The sequence below is a fragment of the Globicephala melas genome, chromosome 20, assembly GCF_963455315.2.
Source record: "Globicephala melas chromosome 20, mGloMel1.2, whole genome shotgun sequence".
NCBI classification, from domain to species: domain Eukaryota; kingdom Metazoa; phylum Chordata; class Mammalia; order Artiodactyla; family Delphinidae; genus Globicephala; species Globicephala melas.
The window spans coordinates 4,770,716-4,794,612 of record NC_083333.1 but is presented as its reverse complement, the minus strand read 5'-3'; the positions used below and the strand labels follow the sequence as shown (position 1 = coordinate 4,794,612).

The 23,897-nt window shown below is 47.7% G+C and overlaps 2 protein-coding genes across 5 annotated transcripts; both read left to right on the top strand.

The window, feature by feature from the left end:
* The first annotated feature begins 201 nt into the window (after nucleotides 1–201).
* SPAG5 (sperm associated antigen 5) lies at nucleotides 202–19,365 on the top strand. Of its 3 annotated transcripts, none has more exons than XM_030862030.2 (24): nucleotides 202–312; nucleotides 572–697; nucleotides 4,405–5,495; nucleotides 5,585–5,759; nucleotides 10,982–11,056; nucleotides 11,308–11,397; nucleotides 11,493–11,627; nucleotides 11,840–11,959; nucleotides 12,082–12,174; nucleotides 12,277–12,390; nucleotides 12,736–12,829; nucleotides 12,989–13,136; nucleotides 13,216–13,318; nucleotides 13,506–13,639; nucleotides 13,848–13,986; nucleotides 16,821–16,932; nucleotides 17,100–17,186; nucleotides 17,448–17,568; nucleotides 17,685–17,796; nucleotides 18,178–18,258; nucleotides 18,420–18,575; nucleotides 18,656–18,730; nucleotides 18,861–18,941; nucleotides 19,180–19,365. In XM_030862030.2, exons 1-24 carry the CDS (start codon nucleotides 262–264, stop codon nucleotides 19,249–19,251), a joined length of 3,585 nt encoding a protein of 1,194 aa, XP_030717890.1. In that variant the 5' UTR covers nucleotides 202–261; the 3' UTR covers nucleotides 19,252–19,365. The 3 variants fall into 3 exon arrangements, 2 of the variants coding, with proteins under 2 accessions (XP_030717890.1, XP_030717889.1); XM_030862029.2 differs by having other exon boundaries at nucleotides 11,305–11,397; XR_009560312.1 differs by lacking the exons at nucleotides 18,656–18,730; nucleotides 18,861–18,941; nucleotides 19,180–19,365 and having other exon boundaries at nucleotides 11,305–11,397; nucleotides 17,685–17,842; nucleotides 18,420–18,477.
* Nucleotides 19,366–19,954: 589 nt separating this feature from the next.
* ALDOC (aldolase, fructose-bisphosphate C) lies at nucleotides 19,955–23,631 on the top strand. 2 transcript variants are annotated; one of them, XM_030862035.2, is made up of 9 exons: nucleotides 19,955–20,112; nucleotides 21,199–21,320; nucleotides 21,407–21,618; nucleotides 21,732–21,786; nucleotides 21,881–22,041; nucleotides 22,162–22,245; nucleotides 22,487–22,661; nucleotides 22,802–23,001; nucleotides 23,131–23,631. In XM_030862035.2, the coding sequence occupies exons 2-9, from the start codon at nucleotides 21,209–21,211 to the stop codon at nucleotides 23,224–23,226; spliced, it is 1,095 nt and encodes a 364-aa protein (XP_030717895.1). In that variant the 5' UTR covers nucleotides 19,955–20,112; nucleotides 21,199–21,208; the 3' UTR covers nucleotides 23,227–23,631. The 2 variants fall into 2 exon arrangements, with proteins under 2 accessions (XP_030717895.1, XP_069900588.1); XM_070044487.1 differs by lacking the exon at nucleotides 19,955–20,112 and adding an exon at nucleotides 20,786–20,871.
* Nucleotides 23,632–23,897: the final 266 nt, after the last annotated feature.

The following is a 23,897-nucleotide window of genomic DNA, read 5'->3' as shown; positions in this document are numbered from 1 at the left end:
GCTGGCTTTCGGGCTGGAGCACGTCCCGGTGGGTTGGGGGTCGGTTCGCAGAGCGCGCGCGCAAAGGGGGCCGGGCGGGGCGGGTCCAATACAGGCCCCGCCCCAGCCCGCCGGGCTCGAGCCCGGAGCGGACGCGCCCACCTGACGCACTGAGACTTCGCAGCCAATCGGGAAGCGCGGAGCAGGTTCAAATAAAGACGGCGGGTGAGCATGGCGTCGCCTCTTGCGTGTAGGAGGTGATCACCCTGTGTTGTTTTGAAGATGTGGCGGGTGAAAAAACTGAATCTTAGCGTGTCGCCTTCGCCCCAACCGGTGAGCGGGAGGGCCTCATGGAGAGAGAGAGCTGGGCCGGGGTTTTGGGTCGGGGTCGCTGGCAGTGCCGGGCGTCGTGGAAAGCAGGGTCGAGCCTGGGGACGGGTGCATGTGGAGTCTAATGCTGGTCCTGATGTTCAGAGGACTGGGGTTGGAGCCTACTCTTGTTATTGCTCGTGAGCTTCTTAGGGAGGGAGGGGAGCTTCTTAGGGCAGGCTGGCAGAGCCCAGGCTTTCTCACATTCTCTCTTCTGTTTTAGGGAAAAGCAGCTATGAGAACGCCTCTCCGAGAACTTATCCTGCAGCCTGGTGCCCTCACCAACTCGGGAACAGGGCCCCCGATAGCCTACTCGTCCACCTCATCACTGTGCAAGCTAGGGCTGCAGGTGAGATTCGCCTGGCCAGCCTCTCGACTGGGCTCTTTGCCGAGGCGGAGAGCTCAGAGGAACAGAGGGCCAGGGTTGGAACGTAATTAATAACGATAATGAAGTTTCCTTCTTCGGTGACATCCATTTACAGCTATTCAGGCCAACAGAGAGGTACCCTAGGGTCGCTAAAGGAAGTCCACTGAGAACCCGCACCTCTATTTAGCTGTTAGTTTTTTTTATCACCACCTCCCCCGTTCAGTCTTTACCAAACGTCTCAGAAATAACTATCACTTTGGTTAGTGGTCTCCCTCTTTTTTTTTTTTTTTTTTTTGTGGTACGCGGGCCTCATCACTGCTGTGGCCTGTCCCGTTGCGGAGCACAGGCTCCGGACGCGCAGGCTCAGCAGCCATGGCTCACGGGCCTAGCCACTCCGCGGCATGTGGGATCTTCCCAGACCGGGGCACGAACCCGCGTCCGCTGCATCGGCAGGCGGACTCTCAACCACTGCGCCACCAAGGAAGCCCCGAGTGGTCTCCCTCTTAATAGGGACTCACTTACGGAGAAGTCAGTCAGTTTTAAGAATGAGGCAATGTCCATCCATTCCCAGAGGTAGTCAAAACTCCCCTGGGATCAAGTTACACCCCTGAACCACCGGAGTTTAAACTAGCTCCTTGTAGAACTGCCCTCACTGAGCTGTACTTTTGTGAAAGGTCTTGAGAGACATAGCTATGTAGAAAATGCTTTTCAGTTCAAATAATGAGGATTGACTGTATACATTTCTCTGCCTGTTGCTTTTCTCATTTAACAATGTGGTTTAAATCCCTCCATGTCAACTAGTGTAGAGCTAATTCATAAGATACTGTGGTATGCATCAATCATAATTTAGTCATAAATGGTCATTTATCTTTCCACTTTTTTTTGCTAATGCAAACAATGCTAATGTAAATATCTTTGTACTGATACCTTTATTTCAATGAGATACATTTTCAGGAGTAGGATTATTGGTTTGAAGGAAAGATATTTTTAATTTTAAATTTTGTCAGATTGCTATCTAAGATAGCTATTACAATTCATATTCTGTCCAGCATTGTATGACGATATCCATTTCCCCACATCACCTCTTGTAGTAGTTGTTAGAGATCTTTAAAATTTTAGCCAGTCTGATGTGGTATCTTATTGTTACTTTAATTTGCATTTTCCTGACTACTAGTGAGTGTATCTCTTACATGTGAATTGGTTATTTGGGTTTGCTCTTTTGTGTAATGCTTATTTATATTATTTGCTCACTTTTCTATTGGGTGGTTAACTCTTTTTCATCATTTTCTAAGTGTATATTATAAATAGTCATCATTTGTCATGCTTTTTAGCTAATTTGTAATTTTCTTTTGATTTTTATCTTTAATCCAGGGGTTATCTAGGAGGGGTTCTTAATTTCCAAGTGCTTAAAAGCCATTTTGTGTCACCTTTTAAATTTATTTTCTTGCATTATGATCAGACTGTAATCTGTTGTCTTTGTAGCCAAGTATAGGATGAATTTTTCTGAGTGTTCCATGAACATATGAAAAAAAGCATATTTACTATTCAAAGGATGTCACATTCTATCATATCCAACAACAGATAGTTAATTACTCTGTCCTTGTACTTTTTTTAGTCTGCCAGATCTGTTGAGTTCTGTGTTGTCCTTGTCTGGTTTTGGTATCAACATAATTTTGGCCTTGTAAAATGAGTTAGGAAGTATTTCCTTCTCTTTCTTTAATTTTTTGGAAGAGCTTGAGACAAATGGGTATTAAATCTTCTTTGAATTTTGGTAAATTCAACCTGTGAAATAATCTGGTCCTGGACTTTTGTTTTCTGGGAGGTTTTATTTTAAAATTAATTAATTAATTTATTTATTTTGGCTGCTGTGGATCTTCATTGTTGCATGTGGGCTTTCTCTAGTTGCGGCGAGCAGGGGCTACTCTTCGTTGCGGTGCGCAGGCTTCTCATTGTGGTGGCTTCTCTTGTTGCGGAGCACGGGCTCTAGGCGCGCGGGCTTCAGTAGTTGTGGCACGCGGGCTCTAGAGCACAGGCTGAGTAGTTGTGGCACACGGGCTTAGTTGCTCCGTGGCATGTGGGATCTTCCTGGCTCAGGGATTGAACCCATGTCCCTTGTATTAGCAGGCGGATTCTTAACCACTGTGCCACCAGGGAAGTCCCTCCTTTAGCACTTTGAAAGAAAACTTGAAAATTTGAAATAAAATACATGAAAGTACATAAAACATTGAGCCTAACAAATTTGTATAAAGCACACATCGTTGTAACCTATACCCAAGGACATTGCTAGAATGTCAGAAGTTTTAGCTCAACTTTATGTTTTAAAATTTCATCCACTGCTGTAAATGAGAAATTTCATGTAAGTCTAATTCTTTTTTTTTTTTTTTTGTAAATAATTGGTCTTTATAATCTAAAGCTTCTAAAATAGTTTTGTTGTTCTGATAGTTCAGAAATTTTATCATTTTTTGTCAGTCCTGCTTGGAACTTGGTGAACCATTTTAATATGCAAACTCAGATCTTACTTTACCTTAGAGAAATTTTCTTCTAATACTTGTTAATCAGTGCCCCACCTGTATGTGTTCTCTTTTCTCCTTGAACTTCTTTTATTCACATGTTAGGTTTGCTGGATTTATCTTCCAGTTCTCTTAGCTTTTCCCTCAGATTTACCTTTCTTTGTATTTTTGTCTTTAAGATATATCTTCCACTTGATTGTCCAGGCCAGTAATTCTTGTCTTAACTCTGATCATCCTCTTTCAATGCATATTACTAAAATTTTTTGTTTAAAAGTAATATTTATTATTTCCAGAAAGTCTTTGTGTGTGTGAGTTGTACTCAGATCTTCTTATGTATGCATATATTTTTTGGTGCAAATTGTTATCTGTTTCTTCCGTCAGCTGTATTTTGGTAGGACCTACCTTTCCTAACTATCTTAGGGTTTGTCCTTTCTCTGGCTACTGGATCCACATAAGTACATTCATATTGTCCTTTTTTGTTCATTGAGTCTCAGGACCAGCAGCCCTGCAAGTGGTAGAAAGTGCAGTGGTCTCCATCCCTATGAACCAGCAATTGGGAGGTTGTCACTCCCTTTTCAAGGCACCAGGAAGAGTCTTTCTGCTCTTCATTCTCCTTTGCTACAAAGGCTAGAGCTCTTCAAATCCCAAGGATTGAATGGCTTCAACCCATGTGTTCAGCATACCCTCAGTTCTTGCGGTCAAGGAGACTAGGTCACTGGCACAGGTTGATGTTGCCCTTTCTTCCTACGGTACATGGATCTCTGTGGGCCAAGTGCTCTCTCACTCTAGTCCCCAATTTCTCATCTGTTCCAAAAGGACTAAAATCTTATACCAACTGTAGAACTTGAGCCAGGGATCCCTCCTACCCTAGAAGTGGGTTGGAGTTAGGATTGGAGAAGAGTGGGGTCACTTTCAAGCTACCATCTTCCCATGACATGGATAGATTATCTTAGCCTTGTTTATACTGTAACCTGGTTCACTTGGAAGGACCCAGAATGGCTTCCCAGCTTTTCTACTGGGTCTCTGTAGTAAGTAGCAAGGCTTAGCCAAGGTCTTACCTAAGTAAAGGTAATGAGAACTCTTTCCTTTTTTGAGTTCAGACAGTATCCTGCACCCATAACTGTATATTGGGAACCAGAACTGACTGTATTAGTCAACTACTTTTGTTTCCTTTGGCAGGAAGGCAGCAACAACTCATCTTCACTGGATCTTGTCAATGCTAAGAAGACAGACTCCCCTTCAGAACAGTTCAGCCATCCCTCAACATGTCTAGAAGCTTGTCAACATGAATCAGATGAGCAGCCCCTAAATCTGATTCCCCAAACCAATTCTACTCCCAGAACATCTGAGGAAGCAGTAGACCCACTGGGCAACAATGTGGTTAAAACCATGGTCCTTGTACCTTCTCCAGGGGGGCAGCAGCAAAACATTACAGTCGAGGCCCATCTAGATACCATGGCAGAGACAAACAGCTTCTCTCTAGATGAGCCTTTGAGGACAGGAGATCTGCTGAGAAAGGGCGTGGCCCCCTGCATGGAAGACAACTTTTCAGAAATTGTTCCTGCTATGCCTGAGAAACCTACATTTCAGAATCCTCCATCCCATCTGTTGGAGTACCCACAAAATTCCTGTTCTAAGCAACAGCTACACTGCTCCAGGGAAAGCCTGAAGGACAGTAGGACTGAGGCTGTGCCTGAGGACCTAGTCCTTTCTGAAAGTAATGCCTTGTTGCCTTCCTCCCCGCTCTGGCTTTCCCCTTCAACTGTCTTAGCAGCAGACTTCCCTGTCAGTCTTGTGGACCCAGGGGAGGAAATTTTAGAGCACAGAACTACAGAGGAGAGAGAAATGAGGTTTCCCACATTCCCTGAGGAGGCTGAATTGGGAGATCAAGCACTTGTCTCAAATATGGACGATATTCCATCCACAGGCCTGACCCCAAATCCAGGAGAAATGGAATCCCAGGCAGCTCCAGGGCCAGCAGTAGAAGATGCTGGGAGCATTCCCGTCTCTGATATGGGGCCTTGGATGTCTCCCCTGGCCTGGTTGGAAAAAGGTGTAAATACCTCCGTCATGCTGGAAAATCTCCGCCAGAGCTTATCTCTTCCCTCTGTGTTTCGGGATGCTGCGATTGGCACTACCCCTTTCTCTACTTGCTCGGTGGGGACTTGGTTTACTCCCCCAGCACAGCAGGAAAGGAGTACAAACACATCCCAAATAGGCCTGGTGGGCACCAAGGACAGTACTTCTGAGACAGAGCACCTTCTATGGGGGTAAGTATCCCTGTATCTTTGTGCTCCTGGACCTGCCACTCCCATCCCTTTCCCTCTCTTCTCCTCATGTTCTTCTCTTCCTACTGCAGCCGTCCTCCAGATCTGACTGCCTTATCTCGACATGACCTGGAAGATAACCTGCTGAACTCTCTTGTCATTCTGGAGGTACTCTCCCGCCAGCTGCAGGACTGGAAGAGCCAGCTGACTGGCCCTCACCCAGAAGTTCAGGACAGCAGCACACAGACTGACACCTTTTCCAATGGGGTAAGAAGGTTCTTCCCAAAGTGTGGAGGATCCCAGTGGGCCCTCTTCCTTAGAATATGTATAAAAGCTGAGGATCTGGAAAATCCCTTAGAGCTGTTGGTACTCACTATACCCCTGGGGTACCTCAAGACCTTCCAAGGGAATGCAAGCAAGGAAAGTTTTAAAGGAATCGGTTTCTAGATCTTCATCTTCCAAATGCACTCTTTACTAATTTGTTTTCTTTCCTACTTCCCCATTCTCAGTTACCCTTGCCCAATTTACTAATTTTACTATAAAGAAGAGCATATTTACTACCTGTCCTGAATCTTACATTGTCAAGAGGCAGCATTCAAAGGACAAATAGAAAATATTTGTGTACGTGCTGAGAAGGCAAATGACTGCAATGATTATGTAACATGTCATTTTTGTGTGCTTTCAACAAAATTGAAGGAAGACTTCAGTTACGTCAGTGGATGGAAGTTCACTGTGAGATTTTTGGCATGTATCTCCAAAGGAGCTCCTAGAATTGGGTGGCATGCCCTTCTTCCCTTCTTTCATTCCTACTTATTCCCATTATTTATGTGAAGAAATTTTCTCACAGAAATCTTTTTTTTTTGGCTGCACCACATAGCTTGTGGGATTTCATTTCCCCAACCAGGGATCGAACCCAGGCCTTTGTCAGTGAGAGCACGGAGTCCTAACCACACGACCACCATGGAATTCCCTCACATAAATCTTGTATCTGTAAGAATGGAAAATAGGCATAAAATTCTTGCTGAACTACGTCTTATTGTAGGAATTATAGTAATCACAGACACATGAACTAATAAGGGGAGGGATGCTCCATCTATTTCATTAGTAGATGGATCTCCAGTAAAATTTTACTGGATATGTTTATGATTTTAATTAAAAATTATATTATTACAGTGATTAGTATACAACTGATGAAAATATTTCTCCATCCAAAAGAGAGTTTTCTCATTAAAATCTTATGTGGGACTTCCCTGGTGGCGCAGTGGTTAAGAATCCGTCTGCCAATGCAGGGGACACGGGTTCGATCCCTGGTCTGGAAAGATCCCACATGCCATGGAGCAACTAAGCCCGTGTGTCACAACTACTGAGTCTGTGCTCTAGAGCCCACGAGCCACAACTACTGAAGCCCGCACGCCTAGAGCCCGTGCTCCGCAACAAGAGAAGCCACTGCAATGAGGAGCCTGTACACCGCGACGAAGAGTAGCTCCCATTTGCCACAACTAGAGAAAGTCCGCGCACAGCAACAAAGACCCAATGCAACCAAAAATAAATAAATAAATTTAAAATCTTATGGTCAGAGGAATTAAAAATTTTTTTAAATTTATTTAAATTTAGATGAACTTTTGTTGTCGTTGCAGAGATACTAATAGAGTTTAAAGTGTAAAAGTATGTTTTATTAGGATAAAATTCTGAGAGGAGTAAAAATAGAGGTTCAAGGAGAAAAAGGGATGATATAAAATTTCTGTTAAAGAAGAACTTCGTGTATTTTTTAAAAATTAATAATTAATTTATTTTTGGCTGCGTTGGGTCTTCGTTGCTGTGCAACGGGCTTTCTCTAGTTCCAGTGAGTGGGGGCTACTCTTCGTTGCGGTGCGCTTCTCTTGTTGTGGAGCACGGGCTCTAGGCGTGTGGGTTTCAGTAGTTGTGGCACGTGGGCTCAGTAGTTGTGGCTCGTGGGCTGTAGAGCACACGCTCAGTAGCTGTGACACATGGGCTTAGTTGCTCCGCAGCATGTGGGATCTTCCCGGACCAGGGCTCGAACCCGTGTTCCCTGCATTGGCAGGTGGATTCTTAACCACTGCGCCACCAGGGAAGTCCCTTTTGTGTATTTTCTAAAGGTGTCAAATAGGTATTAAATCATAATGGTTTATAAAGCAGAAACAAACACACCATTGTAAAGCAATTATACTCCAATAAAGACGTTAAAAAAATCATTATGGTGTATGTAACATTTATACCATTGGGTATATTTAAGACTGATGTAACAGTTTTATTTCAAACTGTCAATGTTTATAAGGTCGTGGAAATTACAGCCTTTGTAACGATTTAAACGTAAGGGTACTCCAGCTTTCAAAATTACTGTAGGAGATATGAGAGGAAAACAGTTTAAAGACCATTGTTCTAGAGGAGTCTTGCTGTGAGAGCACAGGCCGAGGAAGTAAGGGAATGTGTCAGGGAAGGAATTGAGGTCCTTAATGTGCCTGTTGAGGTAATAGGTGGCTGTTGCTAAGAAGAGATGGTCTCGGGAATTCCCTGGTGGTCCAGTGGTTGGGACTCCGCGCTCTCACTGCTGAGAGCCGGGGTTCAATCCCTGGTCGGGGAACTAAGATCCCAGAAGCCGTGCAGCGTGGCCAAAAAAAAAAACGATGGTCTCTAAAACTCCAAAGACCTCCTTTGAGTTGAAAATATCCTCAAAATAATGACTTTACTCTTTGTCAAAATCCTGGAAGCCATAGGCTCATCATTCCTGTATTTTCTTATTTTTGTATCCTTTCCTCTTGTCCTTGACCTTGTTCCCCATTCCTGAGTTGGCCTTGTACCCTCTTTCCTTGAAGCTTGCCAAATCCTTTTAGAGACCACTGGAGCAGAACCAAAGAGAGGAAATGACAGTGCCTTCAGCCATTCCCCATCACAGTGCCATGTCCTTGCCGCTTGGCTGCCTCATTCACGCTAATCTCATCACCTGCCTGACTGGCCAGCCCTGAGCAGTATGTGTGCCCTGTTCCAGGGCTCCAGGGGTAACTCTGTGCCTTACTGCATGATGCAGTCGGGAACAATGTCTGCTTTGCTGGGGAGGGGAGTGATGAACTCCAAGAGATCTGCGTCCTTATATCCAGGCTGCTGCAGCATCGTGACTCAGCACTGCTGCTCCAGCACTAGGCTTTTTCCTAGACGATGGCTGCCTTGCAGCAGTAATGAAGGTTCCCCACTTTTCTCTCAGAACTTCAAAGTTTCTCTACGGCTCTGCTGCCTTTGAAATCATACTTATCTACTCCACATAGCACACTAAGATTTTCGTCTGCCCCAAGATAATGAACAGACCATTAGAGATTAAGAAAATTAAAATGAGTAGTAAATAAATATTTGAGAAGGTTACCATTACTGGTAATCAGAGAAATGCAAATCGCAACATGAGATGCTATTTTCTTCTGACAAAATAGCAAAGAATAAAATAGATAATAGTGGTAAGCATTGTCCTGTCGTCAGTAGGGCATAAATTGGTTCAATCTTTTTTTTTATGCTTTAAAACAGTTATATTTAATATTACATTTAAAATTTTTTTCTCTTGTTTGAACATTATGCCTTTAAACGGGTTCAGCCATTTTTGAAGGCAATTTCAACTGCTCAAAGCAGTTCAAACTTTTTGATCCAGTAACCCCACTTCTAGGGTTAAATCCTAACGGGAAAAAAAAATTCTGCATAAAGATGATAACTTAAAAAAAATGAAAAATAATGAAAAATAATGGTACATCCATAAGATGGGATATCCTAGTTATTTAAAAGTATATTTATGAAGAGTTTTTTTTTTTTCCAGCCATGCAGTGTGGCATGCAGGATCTTAGTTCCCCCACCAGGGATCAAACCCATGCCCCCTGCAGTGGAAGTGTAGAGTCCTAACCACTGGACTGCCAAGAGTTTTTAATAGTTTAATAAGTTTAATGTTCATGGTTTTTAAAGAAAGGAATTCAGAATCCGCCTGCCAATGCAGGGAGCATGCGTTCAATCCCTGGTCTGGGAAGATCCCACATGCCGTGGAGCAGCCAAACCTGTGCGCCACAAGTACTGAGCCTGCGCTCTAGAGCGTGCGAGCCACAACTACTGAAGCCCACGCACCTAGAGCCAGTGCTCCACTGCAATGAGAAGCCTGTGCACCACGACGAAGAGTAGCTCCCACTTGCTGCAACTAAAGAAAGCTCACGCACAGCAACGAAGACCAAACCGTAGCCAAAAATAAATAAATAAATAAGACCCCACAAGCCCCATGGCCTAGCCAAAAAAAAGATACCTAGAGATCAACATAAATAAATAAATAAATAAAAAGAAGAAAAAAAGGAGTTCAGAGTTCATATAACCTCTAAGAGGCTTTGAGGTGAGGTAAAATATCAGCAGAGGTTAAAAATGAGTGATGCTCCACTTTGATAGGTCTCCCTAAAGCACACATCCCAGTCTCAGGCTCTCAGTGAGGAGACTAAATGTAAACTCAGGGCTAAATAACATGAGTATAATAAAAGTAAGTAAGTAAGAAAAGCAGGACCCCACATTTATTTATATATTATAATCACAATTGTGGTTTTCTTAAGCATTACTGTCTTTCATCAAATCTAAGATACTATCAATATTGAATGCATACCAATGTCAGTGGTGTTAAAATGTAAAAAGACAGGGACCTCCCTGGTAGTTCAGTGGCTCAAACTCTGTGCTTCCAATGCAGGGGGCACGGGTTTGATCCCTGGTTGGGGAACAAAGATCCCACATGCTGCGCAGTGCGCCAAAATAGAAAACAATTGTAAAAAGGCAATCATCTTAGAATTTATTAAATATAGTTCTTTCTTTTTTTTTTCTTTTTTATTTCGGTATGCGGGCCTCTCACTGTTGTGGCCTCTCCCACCGCGGAGCACAGGCTCCGGACACGCAGGCCCAGCGGCCATGGCCCACAAGCCCAGCCGCCCCGCGGCACGTGGGATCCTCCCAGACCGGGGCACAAACCCACGTCCCCTGCATCAGCAGGCGGACTCCCAACCACTGCGCCACCAGGGAAGCCCTAAATATAGTTATTTCTTTGTAAATCAGTAGTCTACTACTTTTTTCTCCCCCTGACACCTGAGGGAGGTAACATACTCATCAGTTACAGCAAATCCCTATAGCAAGGAAATCTGGTGTGGAGGTATATTGAAATCTCTTGAGGTGGGTACTGTACTGTTGGTTGAGAATCACTGCTCTAGGGGTGAAATTGATAATGATTCTTTTTCCATTTTATTCACTTTCCTATTTCCAAAATTTTACAGTAAACACATAATCAGAAAAAAAAGTTATTTTAAAAAGTAATTTTTTTACCTACCTCTGGATTTTTTCTGACTTGGCTTCATCAAGCTGTGAGCCTTGCTCCTGATTTTAATGGGAAAGGTTCCTGTATCTCGGTGGGAGGGGGAAAGAGCTGCTGGCGGTGCATGTTGCCTATGCAAGAGGGGCAACTCTGTTTCTCCAACTAGATGAGTAAGAAACCTCAGCATCTTCAGGAGAGCCAGGAGATTGGACAGGCTCTGCAGCAGGCCAGGAATGTCATGGTAAGTGTTGACTGACCTTACACCGTTGCTGGGTCTCCTGTGAAGATCAAGAATGGCGACTCCTGAGCAGTTAGCAGATGATGGATGGTACTCAGCCATGGTAGTGAAGGGAGGTTTCCTTTTGTTAAGAACATCTCTTCCTTATTGGGAGCGTGAAATTGGGGTTGGTGGCTTCCTCCTCAGTGTCCCAGCTTACTTCCTGCTTAATGACTTTATTTGATCTAGCCTAACCATCTCTCCCTCTACAGCAGTCATGGGTGCTGGTCTCTAAAGAGCTGATATCCTTGCTTCAACTATCTCTGCTGCACTTAGATGAAGATAAAGCTGCTTTGAGTCAGGAGGTAAGCAGCATGCAGATGGAGGCAGAGGCCTTTGGTGGGATTGAAATTCAGCCAAATAAAGAAACCAGACACAGTATATGATTCTTATCTTATAGTCTTGGCGTACAGAAACCTTGGTGTCCCGCTGTTTTGATGTGTTGAAGAAATTAAGGGCAAGGCTCCAGAGCCTCAAAGCAGAAAGGGAGGAGGCAAAGCACAGAGAGGAAATGGCCCTCAGAGGCAAAGATGCGGTAAGGTGTCAGGCTTTTGTTCCTGGATGTAGGAGGTCTCTTCCTAAGGTTCCTGCAGGAACATAAATTGACTTGAGACACAGATGGGTGGCCTGAGAACTGCTTGCCCTGGGGAATAATGAACTAAACTGCTGGTGTGATGGATAGTTATGGCTTTTTGTGCTGTATCCTTCCTCTGCCCGCAATGTCCTCTCAACCTCTTCTCTAAACAGGCAGAGACAGTGCTAGAGGTTTTCTGTGCACACGCCAGCCAGCGCATCAGCCAGCTGGAACAGGACCTGGCATCCATGGGGGAATTCAGAGGCCTTTTGAAGGAAACCCAGACCCAACTGGTAATTGAAGACATATTCTTTCCTGGGATCCATACTGACACACTGGGAGGATGGTCATGTACCCCTACTTCCCTGTATCCACAGGGAAAGGGCTCCCTCCATTGACAATCCTTCTCATGTAGGTCGGGCTTCACACTGAGCAAGAAGGGTTGGCTCAGCAGACAGCAAGTCTTACTTCAGCCTTGCAGCAGGACTGGATATCCATGCAACTGGATGTGAGTATTTGGGGCCATTATACTGCTCCTTTGCTCACAGCCAGCCCTGTTAGGAGTCTTGTCTCAACGGTGCTTTTCTGACCTGCTTGCTTCCCCTGGTAGTATGTAACATGGACAGCTCTGCTGAGCCGGTTTCAACAACTCACAGAGAAGTTTACAGCCAAGAGCCGGCAGACCCTGCAGGAACGTGATGCTGCAATTGAGGAAAAGCAGCAGGTACAAACCAGGAGTGGGGACTGCTTAGGCCTCGTTTCCTCCTTCTTCTCTACAGAAGGCCTTTCTGATGAGTGGTGTCATTAGCCTCTTCCCTGGGACCTATCTTCTTTCCATCTGTGGGTTTGGAGACCAGCCAGCCCCTTTGCTATAAGATGGCCTTCAGCACCTTCTTCAGCAACTTTCCTCCTGTTTCTACTTTTTCCTGAGGATCAGACTCATTTGCTGCAGTGTTTTTGCCCAGGAACAATGTGGTTTATTGTCCTGTCCAGAAAGAGAAACTGGACTAAGTCTTGGGACTCTTGATTCAGGAGGAGCTGTGGGAAGAAAACTGTCTTTTTCTCCTAGGTTTCCAGGGAGCTGGAACAAGTCTCTACCCATTTAGAGGACTGCAAAAGCCAACTAGAACAACTGGAGTTGGAAAACAGTCGTCTGGCAACAGGTGTGCGTGTGTGCATGCGTACAAGCAGTTGTACCCTGCTGAGGCTTGGGGTGTGGCAGTGGCGTAAGAAAGTGCTCTAGGGCACTTGTCTTAGAGCAGAAGTGTGGGGACGTTTGGGCCTGGTGACCACATGGTGTCATTAGGATAATTTTGGTCTAGATCTCCGGGCTCAGCTGCAGATTCTGGCCAGCATGGAGAGTCAGCTAAAAGAGCTACAGAGTCAGCATGCCAATTGTACCCAGGACCTGGCCATGAAGGATCAGTTGCTCTGCCAGCTTACCCAGAGCAGTGAGGAGAAGGCTGCTCAGTGAGTTCCTCTCAGGTTATTGTGGCAGTAGGCATCCAGGATATGGGACTAATGGGATCTAACGTAAGGTCTCTGGCAGATGGCAAAAGGAAGAGATGGCATTAAAACATATGCAGGCAGAGCTGCAGCAACAACAGGCGGTCCTGGCCAAGGAGGTGCAGGACCTAAAGGAGACCCTGGAGGTAAGGAAGATGGCTTGGGGCAGGGGAGCTGCAGGAGTGTGACTCTTCCCTGATGGTATTGAGGTGAGGTTTGAGACTCTGGACTGGAAAAAGCCTCTGTTCCCAGGACTCTAAAATTTCCCACTTAGATGCATTTTCCCCCTCCCTTCCTTTCTCCTTGCCTTCCTTCCTGCTCCTGTCTCCCCAGTTTGCAGAACAAGAGAATCAGGTTGCTCACCTGGAGCTGGGCCAGGTTGAGTGTCAGTTGAAAACCACCCTGGAAATACTCCGGGAGCGCAGCCTGCAGTGTGAGGACCTGAAGGACACCGTGGAGAACCTGAAGTAAGACCTCTACCTTTCTGTGCTTCCCTGTTAGTGTTTATCTCAGGACTGCTTCTAGAAGCTAAAGTCTCCAAGAAGGGAATTGTGACAGGGTCTGAGAGCCTCTTGTTTCCCCTCTTTGAACGCAGTTCTGTGTGGGGATTTGGAGAAGTGTTCAGGGAAGGTCACCTGGTGTTTGGCTGTCTTCTCTGTTCCTTCCTTATTTCAGGGCTAAACTGGCCAGCACCATGGCAGAGAAACAGCAGCAAGACCTGGAGAAGACACGCCAGTATTCCCAAGAGCTAAGGGTGCTGACTGAGCAACTCCGGAGCCTGACCCTCTTCCTACAGACAAAACTGAAGGAGAAGGTAGGGTCCGGGGTTTCCTTCTCTTCCCTTACAATTGTATCAATATCTTTGAATAAAGACGGTTTTATTTCTTCCTTTCTGAACTGTATACCTTTTATTTCCTTTTCTTGTCTTACTGTGTTAGCTAGAACTTCCCCTATAGTGTTGAAAAGGAATGGTGAGAGGGGACATCCTTGCCTCGTACCTGATCTTAAAGGGAAAGCTTTGAGTTTCTCACCTTTAAGTATGATGTTAACTGTAGGCTTTTTGTAGATATTCTTTATCCAGTTGAGGAAGTTCCCCTCTAATCCTAGTTTACTGAAAGTTTTTCCACTTGTATCTTTATTGTATAGAATGGTCTTCCTAAAATTCTACTCTCGTCCCATCTCTGTGACCTTCAGTGATTTTCAGTTGCCTACAGGATGTCTTCAAGCTGTCACTCAAACTTTTCTTCTTCTGTCTCCTACCTCCCTGTTATGAACCCTTTACTCCCATAGACTGCCTACGTACTACACACACGTCTCATCCCCATTTGCACCCAGATGCGTGCTGTTACCACGTCCGTTCTCTTCTATCTTCAAACTGGAAATACCTTTTCCTTCCTATTAAAATCCTCCCTGGTTCACCTTCTTCTTTGAAATGTTTCCAAACATCAGTGGACTCAGTGATCTCCTGCTATATTCCTCATGAACTTACTCTCCTTTTGCACTTGTATTAATTTTCCTTGGATGTTTGGTCTCTTCAACTAGACTGTATTTAAAGAAAGCAGAAATTTAGCCTTGCTTCTTTGGCTTCCCCACAGTGCACACTGAACAATAAATGGATATTTTTTAGAATGCAGCGTTAGTTAGCTTATTCAACAGTTAAAGACACAGCCAGAATCCTGAAATCGAATTGCTTATGATCTGACCCCATTCCCCAGTGTGTGCCAAGCACAGGAGTCCAGTCTTGCAGGGAAGACAGACAGATGTAAACTTGTCATCTTGGCTTGTGGTTATGATAGAGGTTGCCTGGATGGCCACTGAGGGTTGCCTGGATGACCACAGAGAAAGGAGCATCAGTTTTACCTTTGAGAGTTAAGATGTCTTCTCAGAGCAGGTGACTCTTGGTCAGAGTCTTGAGGTTAGAAGTTTGTAGGGCAGGGTTGGGTATATAGGAAGGCCCACCAGGCAGAGGGAATAGTATGAAAGTCATAGAGGCACTATGGGTACTTTTTGTAGTGTCTACCTTGTGACAAGACCTGGGTTAGGTGCTGGGACTACAGGTGAACAAGGCCAAGGCCCTGCTCATGTGGAATGTGGTGAGTTTGGGAACTGGGAGGCAGCTCTTTATGATTGGATTATAGGAGCTATGTGGGGCAAGGATGATAAGGAGAAAAGGCTGGAGAGCTAGGCAGGAGGCCAGATTTTTGAAGGTTTGAACTAAAGGGATATGGAGGAGGGGATGAATTGGATGAATTGAATACATATTTAGGAAGTAAAAGTAACAGAATGGGGACTTCCCTGGCGGTCCAGTGATTAAGACTTCTCCTTCTAATGCAGGCGGTGCGGGTTTGATCCCTGGTTGGGGAGCTAAGATCCCACATGCCTCGCGGCCAAAAAACCAAAACATAAAACAGAAGCAATATTGTAACAAATTCAATAAAAAAGACTTTAAAACTGGTCCACATCAAAAAAATCTAAAAAAAAAAGTAACAGAACGTGGTGACCAGTTTGATATAGGAGTGTGGTGGAAGAATGAATGATGATCTCTAGATTGCTGGAAAGATGGTGACACTCTAGAACTGGGATTGGCAGACTTTTCCTGTAACGTGCAATATGATAAATATTTTCGGCTTTGCAAGCCACATGGTCTTTGTCTCAACTACTCAACTCTGCCTTTGTAGCTCAACAGCAGGCATAGAGAGTATATAAATAAATGGATGTGGCAGTGTTCCAATAAAACTTTATTTACAAAAACAGGTAGCAGGCCAGATTTGAACCACAGGCTGTAATTTGCTGCTCCCCTGCTCTAGGATCTTAAATACAGATGGAGGAATAGATTTTTGGTGGGGTGGGACAGGAAAAATGGTTAGCTCAGCTTTATACACACTAAATTTCAGATGAACTGTGGAGCAATCTGGTGGATTTTTCACAGGTAGTTGAGCCTTTGGGCCTGGAGATTGGGAGAAGGTCCAGTTGAGAGAGACAGATTGAAGGGTCATCCATGTAGAAGTGGATGTTTTTGTGGAGCTCCTGAGGTAAGGCCACCTGGGGAATGTAAAGGGTCAAGGATGAACCAAAAGGAGCCCACAGTTAAAGAAAGACCTGTGGATAGAGAGAAGAGATAGCCAGAAAGGTATGAGTCCTACCTGTGAAGGAGAGAGAGTCATGTCACACAAGTGAAGAAAATGAAGTTTCTAAAAGAACATGGTCATTGGTTATCACATAGGTCAGGTAAAATAAGACCTGAAAGGTGTCCGATGCCATCGGTGTACCAAATAATGAGAATTTCTGTGGAATGGTCGGGCAGAAGCCTGAGTGTAGTGGGCTAGGGAGTCCATACATGGTGAGAATTTTAGGCAAGAAATGTAGGCTTTTCTTTTCTTTTTTCTTTTTTTTTAATGGAAGGGAAAAGAAAAGGCAGTAGCTAAAACATACTTAAGGTAAGAAGAAGGGTTTTTGTTTTTTTTTAAATTGTTGTTTTAGTGAGAGAGAATTAAGTTCAGGGAAAGGAGCTAATGGAGAAGTTGAAGATAGAGAACAGAGGTGACATATAGAACAGCATCCCGAGGAGATGGCCGGTGAATACCTGGAAGTTCAGGGAACCCACTATCCCTGAAAAGCAGCTGACGTTTTCTTTTCCTTTGCCCTTAGGCTGAACCAGAGACCCTCCCGATAAGCACAGCCTGTGCTCCTTCCCAGGAACACCCTCTGCCCAGTGACAGCACCTTTTTGAGAAGCACCCTGACAGCAGTGGCAGATGAAGGTTAAAGGCCCTGGGATTTAGGGGTGGGAAAGTTGTGGCGCTGCTCCTGATATCTTCAGTTGTTGAAGATGCCGCCAACAGACCCTGTCTCTCCCTGGCTCCCCTGATGGCCGACCCTTGACTGGGTCACCCGAGGGGCCCTCTACCATGGTTGCATTTTGTTTTAGAGCCAGAATCAGCTCCTGTGCCCTTGCTTGGAAGTGACAAGAGTGCTTTCACCAGAGTAGCATCAACGGTTTCCCATCAGCCTACAGGTTAGGATGGGCTCCAGGGATCCTGCCTCATTTCTAGATCTGGTAGTGATGATAAAGACTAAAGCAGTGAGAAGTGCTTTGCTCTAAAAACCTCAATTTTACTTGGGCTCATTTCATTTCTGCCTTTTGGGATCGGTAGTGTTCCAGACATTCAGATCCTGTGGGTGGGGAACATGGATAAGAGTTGTGGAAGTGATAGCTACACACTCCTTCCTTCCAGAGCTAAAGGGCTCTACCTCTATCTAGTACTTTGTCTTTCAGAAACCCCAGGCATCGAGAATAGCCTGGCAGAAATGAGTACTGTGACTCTGGAGCTTCAGAGCCTGTGTTCCCTGCTGCAGGAGTCTAAAGAAGAGGCTGTCAGGACTCTGCAGCGAAAGATGTGAGTGGAGTGCAGTCTTGGTGAGAGGGGGCAGGTCAGGTGAGCAGCCCCTTATGTTAAGGGCCCAGGCAGCCCCTGGGGGGACCGGAATAATGCTGAATTCTTCCCTCCCCTAGAGGTGATCTGCAGGCTCAGCTGCAGGCCCAGGAAGAACAGCATCAGGAAGCCCAGAAGGCAAAGGAAGCGGACATAGAGAAGCTGAACCAGGCCTTGTGCTTGCGCTACAAGGTGGAGGAGGGGCCTGGAAGTGAAGCGATGAAGAACTGGGGCAACTGTGAGGGCCCACTGGGAGCTGTTGTCTCTCCAGGAATCTGGGTGGTGGAGATTTTCCAACCATTGCCCTAGTTTTGCCCTTCCTGGGGTCAGACAATTCACATGTTTGGGAACCAGCTAGAGACTGACCCATCTTCCAGGCTGACCTAGAACTCCAGGAGAGCTCTCTCAACAGGGAAATGTGCCTGGCCTGACGTAGCCCTAGAGGAAGAATTGGAGTGTTATCAATTGGTATCACCTGGGCTGAGCATGGTCCGGCACCAAATCCTATCTCCTGGCAAGGGCTGCAAAGAAGCCAGCTCTCCCACTGCCTTCTTACCTCCCTTTTCCTCACAGAATGAAAAGGAGCTCCAGGAAGTGGTACAGCAGCAGAATGAGAAGATCCTAGAGCAGATAGACAAGAGTGGTGAGCTCATAGTACGTTCATCATGATGCCCAGCCTCTGCCTTCTATGTCACTGGTAGCCAGGGTCACAAATGTGGGAATTGGGTCCCCTGGTCTACCCTTGCTCACCACATGGGATAAGGATAGAGAGGACCTTTGAGGGCTACTAGATACCTCTCCATTCTCATCCCCAGAGGCTTAGAGAGGAGGTGACCCAGCTCACCCGTTCACTTCGTCGTGCGGAGACAGAGACTAAGGTGCTCCAAGAGACCCTGGCAGGCCAGCTGAACCCCGACAGTCAGCCCATGGCCACTAACTGGATCCAGGAGAAAGTGTGGCTCTCCCAGGAGGTGACTCAGAGTTAACAGAGGAGCTGGGCAACTGGTGGGAACCCTAGGCTGTGCCCCTACTGATCTGAACATATCTGTAGGTGGACAAGCTGAGGGTGATGTTCCTGGAGATGAAAAATGAGAAGGCAAAACTCATGGTCAAGTTCCATAGCCACGTAAGAATTTCCATGTCATTCTAGGGCTATTTCCTGTCACCACTAGCAAGTGCCCTGCCATATTTATCTTTCCCCACAAGCTATGTTGTTCTTTTAAGCATAGAGCTTATGCATCCTATTTGCTTTTTAGAGAAACATCCTGGAAGAGAATCTGCGGCGCTCTGACAAGGAGTTAAAGAAACTAGATGACATTGTTCAGCATATTTATGAGGTAAAGGAGGGAGGGAGTGGATGCAACTAAGGCACTTGGTATAAGCCCTGGCCCAGGGGGTACTGATGAGTATAGTTGTGGTTCCCAGCCTTTGCTGAGAGCTGGGCCTGACTCACTATTGCAGCCTTCTCTGTGGCTTCCATTTTCGCCCCTCTAACTCAGTGGGTGCTTCTTGGGGCTGGGAGCCTTGGGCCTTTGGCCTGTGACCCTGAGCTGCCTTTTCTGTATCTCTTGCCAGACTCTGCTGTCCATCCCAGAGGTCGTGAGGGGTTGCAAGGAGCTACAGGGATTGCTGGAATTTCTGAGCTAAGAAACTGAAAGCTGGACTCTGTTTCACCCCTTTTTACCTGCAGTACTCCCTTACCCCAACACCAGGACCAATTGGCTTAGAGCCAGCTCTGTTTAATGCTATTTAAATAAAGTATATTTAATGTATTTCTTCAGGCTCACTGAATCTTATTTCTTGGGTAGGAGGTGGGTGGATGAGGTCAGGGGAGAGGCAGCTTGGCCCTCTTGCCTGGGCATCCTCCACACACCCCTCCCACTGCATCCAGAGCCAAAGCCAGTCTCCCCCCACCACCCCGACGCCTTTTCTTCCCCAGATACTCTGGTAACTGGACTGCTTGTTCCCTGGCTCACTGCCTGTAGCCCTGGTGAATAAGGGGGTGAGGACAGAGAAACTCAGTTCCTTACTCTCTGCCCTGGACTCCCACACTGTTGGTGCCTGTGTCCCATCTAACCCAACCGTTGTGATTGTTTAGGTGACCCTCCTTCACCAGACCAGGCTTCGTCCCCAACAGCCATCACAGTGCTCTGCACATGGTAAAGGCAATTGTGGCAGAAATGAGGCGAGGCCATTTCCTGCCCATGGGGCCTTGGTGGCTGGCCCGCGAGGTGGGAGGGGGACAGTGCGCAACCACCTCGGAGATCCCAGCAGAGTAGTCACTCCACCTCGTCGCCCCGCCTCTGTGGGCGTGGCCTCGCCGCTGACTCCAGTCCTGGGAGAGGGCGTGGTCAGGGCGGGGAGGTGCTGGCCCCGCCCTCCAGGGGAGTCACGTAGCTCTGCAGTCGCCACAGCCTCATTTACAGGAGCCGGGCTTGGAGCCACAGCTGCAGCGGACCTGAACCCGAGCTGCTCCTGTGGCTGCCGCAGCTAACTCGCCGCGCACAGGTGAGGCCCGGGACGAAGCGGGAGTTGCTCAGCATCTCCGCTTCCTCTCCCTGACTCTTCTTTCTGCCTTCCTTACCCTGCTCCTGGGGGCCCCTGGATGTGCCTTCTCAGCTCTCTCCTTACATTCTCTCTCCTTTCTGTCCACTGGAAACCCCCCACCACTGCTCAGCTTCTCCCACACCACTCCTTCCTCTTAAGCTCTTATGCAGCTTTTCCAATCCTAAATCCTCTGCCTACTGGATTTTTCCTTGGGGTTAGCCTCTCTCACCCAGACCATTTTAATCTCAGCCTGCTGCCTCTCCTAGGCTGAGTTCCCTCTCCAGTTCTCCTCCCTTCATGGTCCCCCTGGTCTAGGTCCTTCCACCTGACTAGTTAACCTGTCTCACCATCATCTCCCCACAAGTCTCCTCCCTGCTGCTACTGCATGTCTCCCTCTCTCTCCTCTCAGGCTCTCTCCTCATTCCTTTCAACCCTGATCCTCTGCTCCCATTCTCCTGACTGCCTAGGCAGTTAGGTTCAGGGAATGGAGGAGAGGTTATGGAAGCCTGTGGCCGTGTTTTGTGCCACTCCTCCTCCCTACCCCCACTCTTTTCCTCCAGAAGCTGAGGGAAGAGGGGTGATGGGTAATTTTGCCTCATTCTGAAGCCTCTGAAGTAAGTGCATTTTCCCTCAGGGCCCTGCTGAGGATGAGAAGAGGGAAGGTGGAAAGGCCAGTGCTTACGCCCACCTGAAGAAGGGGCCAAATTCAGTGAAAAAAGGGTTGGCATCTTTATTTGGGCAGTAGTTTCATAAGAAGACCTGCAGCTTTGGGGCTGCTCACCTCCCCACCCCCACCCTGGGGCTGGGAAGGGTGCCCAACAGGGACAAAAGGAGATGTGGGAATTGGGGCCCTGAGCCTGCTGGCTGTCAGAGGGATTGGTGCCATTTTAATGCCCAGGACCCATGCCAAGGACTGCTGCTGCCCTGTTCCCAGGCCCTCCTTGTTGGGGTGGAAGGAAAAGGCCATTCCTCTCCATATGGACAGGAGAGGAAGCAGAGGAGGTAGTGGGTGGGGTCCAGCTTTTATACCTTGTCTCCATTCCACAGAACTGTCACCATGCCCCACTCGTACCCAGCCCTTTCTGCTGAGCAGAAAAAGGAGTTGTCCGACATTGCCCTCCGGATTGTGGCCCCAGGCAAAGGCATTCTGGCCGCAGATGAGTCTGTAGGTAGGTGGGGGCCTGTGGTCAGGTGGGGAAGAAGTATCCAGGGAGCCCTGGGGATGACCTTCCCACCCTACTTCGTTTGCCCCCAGGCAGCATGGCCAAGCGGCTGAGCCAAATTGGGGTGGAGAACACAGAGGAGAACCGCCGGTTGTACCGTCAGGTCCTGTTCAGTGCCGATGACCGTGTGAAGAAGTGCATCGGAGGTGTCATATTCTTCCATGAGACACTCTACCAGAAAGATGATAATGGTGTCCTCTTCGTCCGTACCATCCAGGATAAGGGCATTGTCGTGGGCATCAAGGTGCAGCCACTGGCCCTGGATGGGGGCTGAGCGTGGAAATAGGTGTGTGGGTGTGAGGGGTGGCAAGCGGAATCCTGCCTGGGTTCAGTTCTGTGCCTGTGTTTCCCCTTCAGGTTGACAAGGGTGTAGTGCCTCTAGCCGGGACTGATGGAGAAACCACCACTCAAGGTACAGAAGGGGTGGGCTTCAGGACCACAGGGTTGTTGGGTGGTTGCTGCTGGCAAAGAGGAGCAGAGTAATGAGGCTGGCACTATGCCTGCAGGGCTGGATGGTCTCTCGGAACGCTGTGCCCAGTACAAGAAGGATGGCGCTGACTTCGCCAAGTGGCGCTGCGTGCTGAAAATCAGTGAACGCACGCCCTCAGCACTTGCCATTCTGGAGAATGCCAACGTGCTGGCCCGCTATGCCAGCATCTGCCAGCAGGTGTGCCTGTGTGTGTGACGGGGGTCAGATGGGTGCTCTGTGCCTGGGGGTGAGAAGGTTACATGGCTTTCTTCCATCTTACCTACTGCCCATCCCAAGATACTCTGCTCTTACCTGCAGAATGGGATTGTGCCTATTGTGGAACCTGAGATCCTGCCTGATGGAGACCATGACCTCAAACGTTGCCAGTATGTTACAGAGAAGGTGAGTCCACACCTGGGCACAGACATATACCACAGAGAAAGCCTGACAGGGAGCCTGTTCCCCACAGTCCCTGGCTCAGATGCAGACACCTTCCTCAAGCACTCTTTTACTTGATCCCAGAATGTACCTGTGAGTCTGACCTATACCCACCCTCAGTCATGCCCACCCAGCCCTAGACAGGGAACATAATGTAGTGAGTGGCAGGGGCCCAGAACCTTAGTAAACCTCCTCTGATCCCCAGGTCCTGGCTGCGGTGTACAAGGCCCTGAGTGACCATCACGTGTACCTGGAGGGGACCCTGCTCAAGCCCAACATGGTGACCCCTGGCCATGCCTGTCCCATTAAGTATAGCCCAGAGGAGATCGCCATGGCAACTATCACTGCCCTGCGTCGCACTGTGCCCCCAGCTGTCCCAGGTACCACCCCGCTTCCAAACCTGTTCCTTTCCCTAAGACCCGTTCTCACGTTCTTCCCCTGTTCTTGTGGCCTCCAGGGGTTCCTTACCCTGGAAAAATAAGGAGTGATCAATCAGTTTGTCTTCTCTTCTCCATCCTAGGAGTGACCTTTCTGTCTGGGGGTCAGAGTGAAGAGGAGGCATCTCTCAACCTCAATGCTATCAACCAATGCCCCCTTCCCCGGCCCTGGGCCCTCACCTTCTCCTATGGGCGTGCCCTGCAGGCCTCTGCACTCAACACCTGGCGAGGGCAACGGGATAATGCTGGAGCCGCCACTGAGGAGTTCATCAAGCGGGCCGAGGTTGGGAGCTAGAGGTGGTGGGTGGGGAGGTGGTGTGTAGCCAGGCAGGGTCAGCACCCAAAGGCTGTAGTCTGGGAGGGTTCAGCACCTGTGGACTGGGTCAGCCTACTTACCCCCTTCCTTTTGCAGGTGAATGGCCTTGCGGCCCAGGGCAAGTATGAAGGCAGCGGAGAAGATGGTGGAGCGGCAGCACAATCCCTCTACGTTGCCAACCACGCCTACTGAGTACCCACTCCATACCACAGCCCTCGGCCCGGCCACCTGCACCCAATTTTGCCTGTAGTTACGGCCAGGGCCAAGTAGCCATGAAGAGTGGAGATGCCTCCACCCAGCACTGAGTCATCTTCCTTTTTTCTCCTCCCCTCCCCTCTCCGATTGTTGCACCTGGGACCATTGGATGGGAGGATAGGGAGCCCCTCATGACTGAGGGCAGGAGAACTTGCTAGAAGTCAGAGCAGGATGCCTGGGTCTCCCCCGTGCCTCTGCCAGCCCCCACAATTTCCCCATGATGGGGTTGCTTCTCCTTGGGCTCTCCTTGCCCACCCTCTCTCCTGGGATCAGAGGGTAGGGCACCAGAGCTGACTCATGCTTTGGGTACATACCACATAGCAAATAAATGGTAGCAAAGCATGCTACTTTGTCTGTCTTCTTTACACATCCAATTCCCACCTCCCAGTTTCTGATCTCTGCTGACTACTGTCTCTGAGCCCTCTCCGACTGTGGAGGTGGAGAGGGTGGGTTTTGAGTTTTACTGGGCTTTAAGTTTGGGGGGGCAGGGGCACACCCAGTCACCATTCTCAGCTCAGGCTCTTGCTGTTGATGTCCGAGGCTGGAGCGTGGCAGTATGGAGGGCTGTGAGTCTTTCGGGAACTGCCACTTCAGAGGCACTTGGCAGC

Excerpts from the sequence above, each read along its gene's own strand:
- SPAG5 (XM_030862029.2), top strand. The coding sequence starts at position 262 with ATGTGGCGGGTGAAAAAACTGAATCTTAGCGTGTCGCCTTCGCCCCAA. Across the intron at positions 5,496-5,584 it reads ACAGAGCACCTTCTATGGGG|CCGTCCTCCAGATCTGACTG; the intron begins GTAAGTATCCCT and ends TTCCTACTGCAG. Across the intron at positions 17,797-18,177 it reads CCTTGTGCTTGCGCTACAAG|AATGAAAAGGAGCTCCAGGA; the intron begins GTGGAGGAGGGG and ends TTTTCCTCACAG.
- ALDOC (XM_030862035.2), top strand. The coding sequence starts at position 21,209 with ATGCCCCACTCGTACCCAGCCCTTTCTGCTGAGCAGAAAAAGGAGTTG. Across the intron at positions 22,042-22,161 it reads ATGCCAGCATCTGCCAGCAG|AATGGGATTGTGCCTATTGT; the intron begins GTGTGCCTGTGT and ends TCTTACCTGCAG. Across the intron at positions 23,002-23,130 it reads AGTTCATCAAGCGGGCCGAG|GTGAATGGCCTTGCGGCCCA; the intron begins GTTGGGAGCTAG and ends TTCCTTTTGCAG.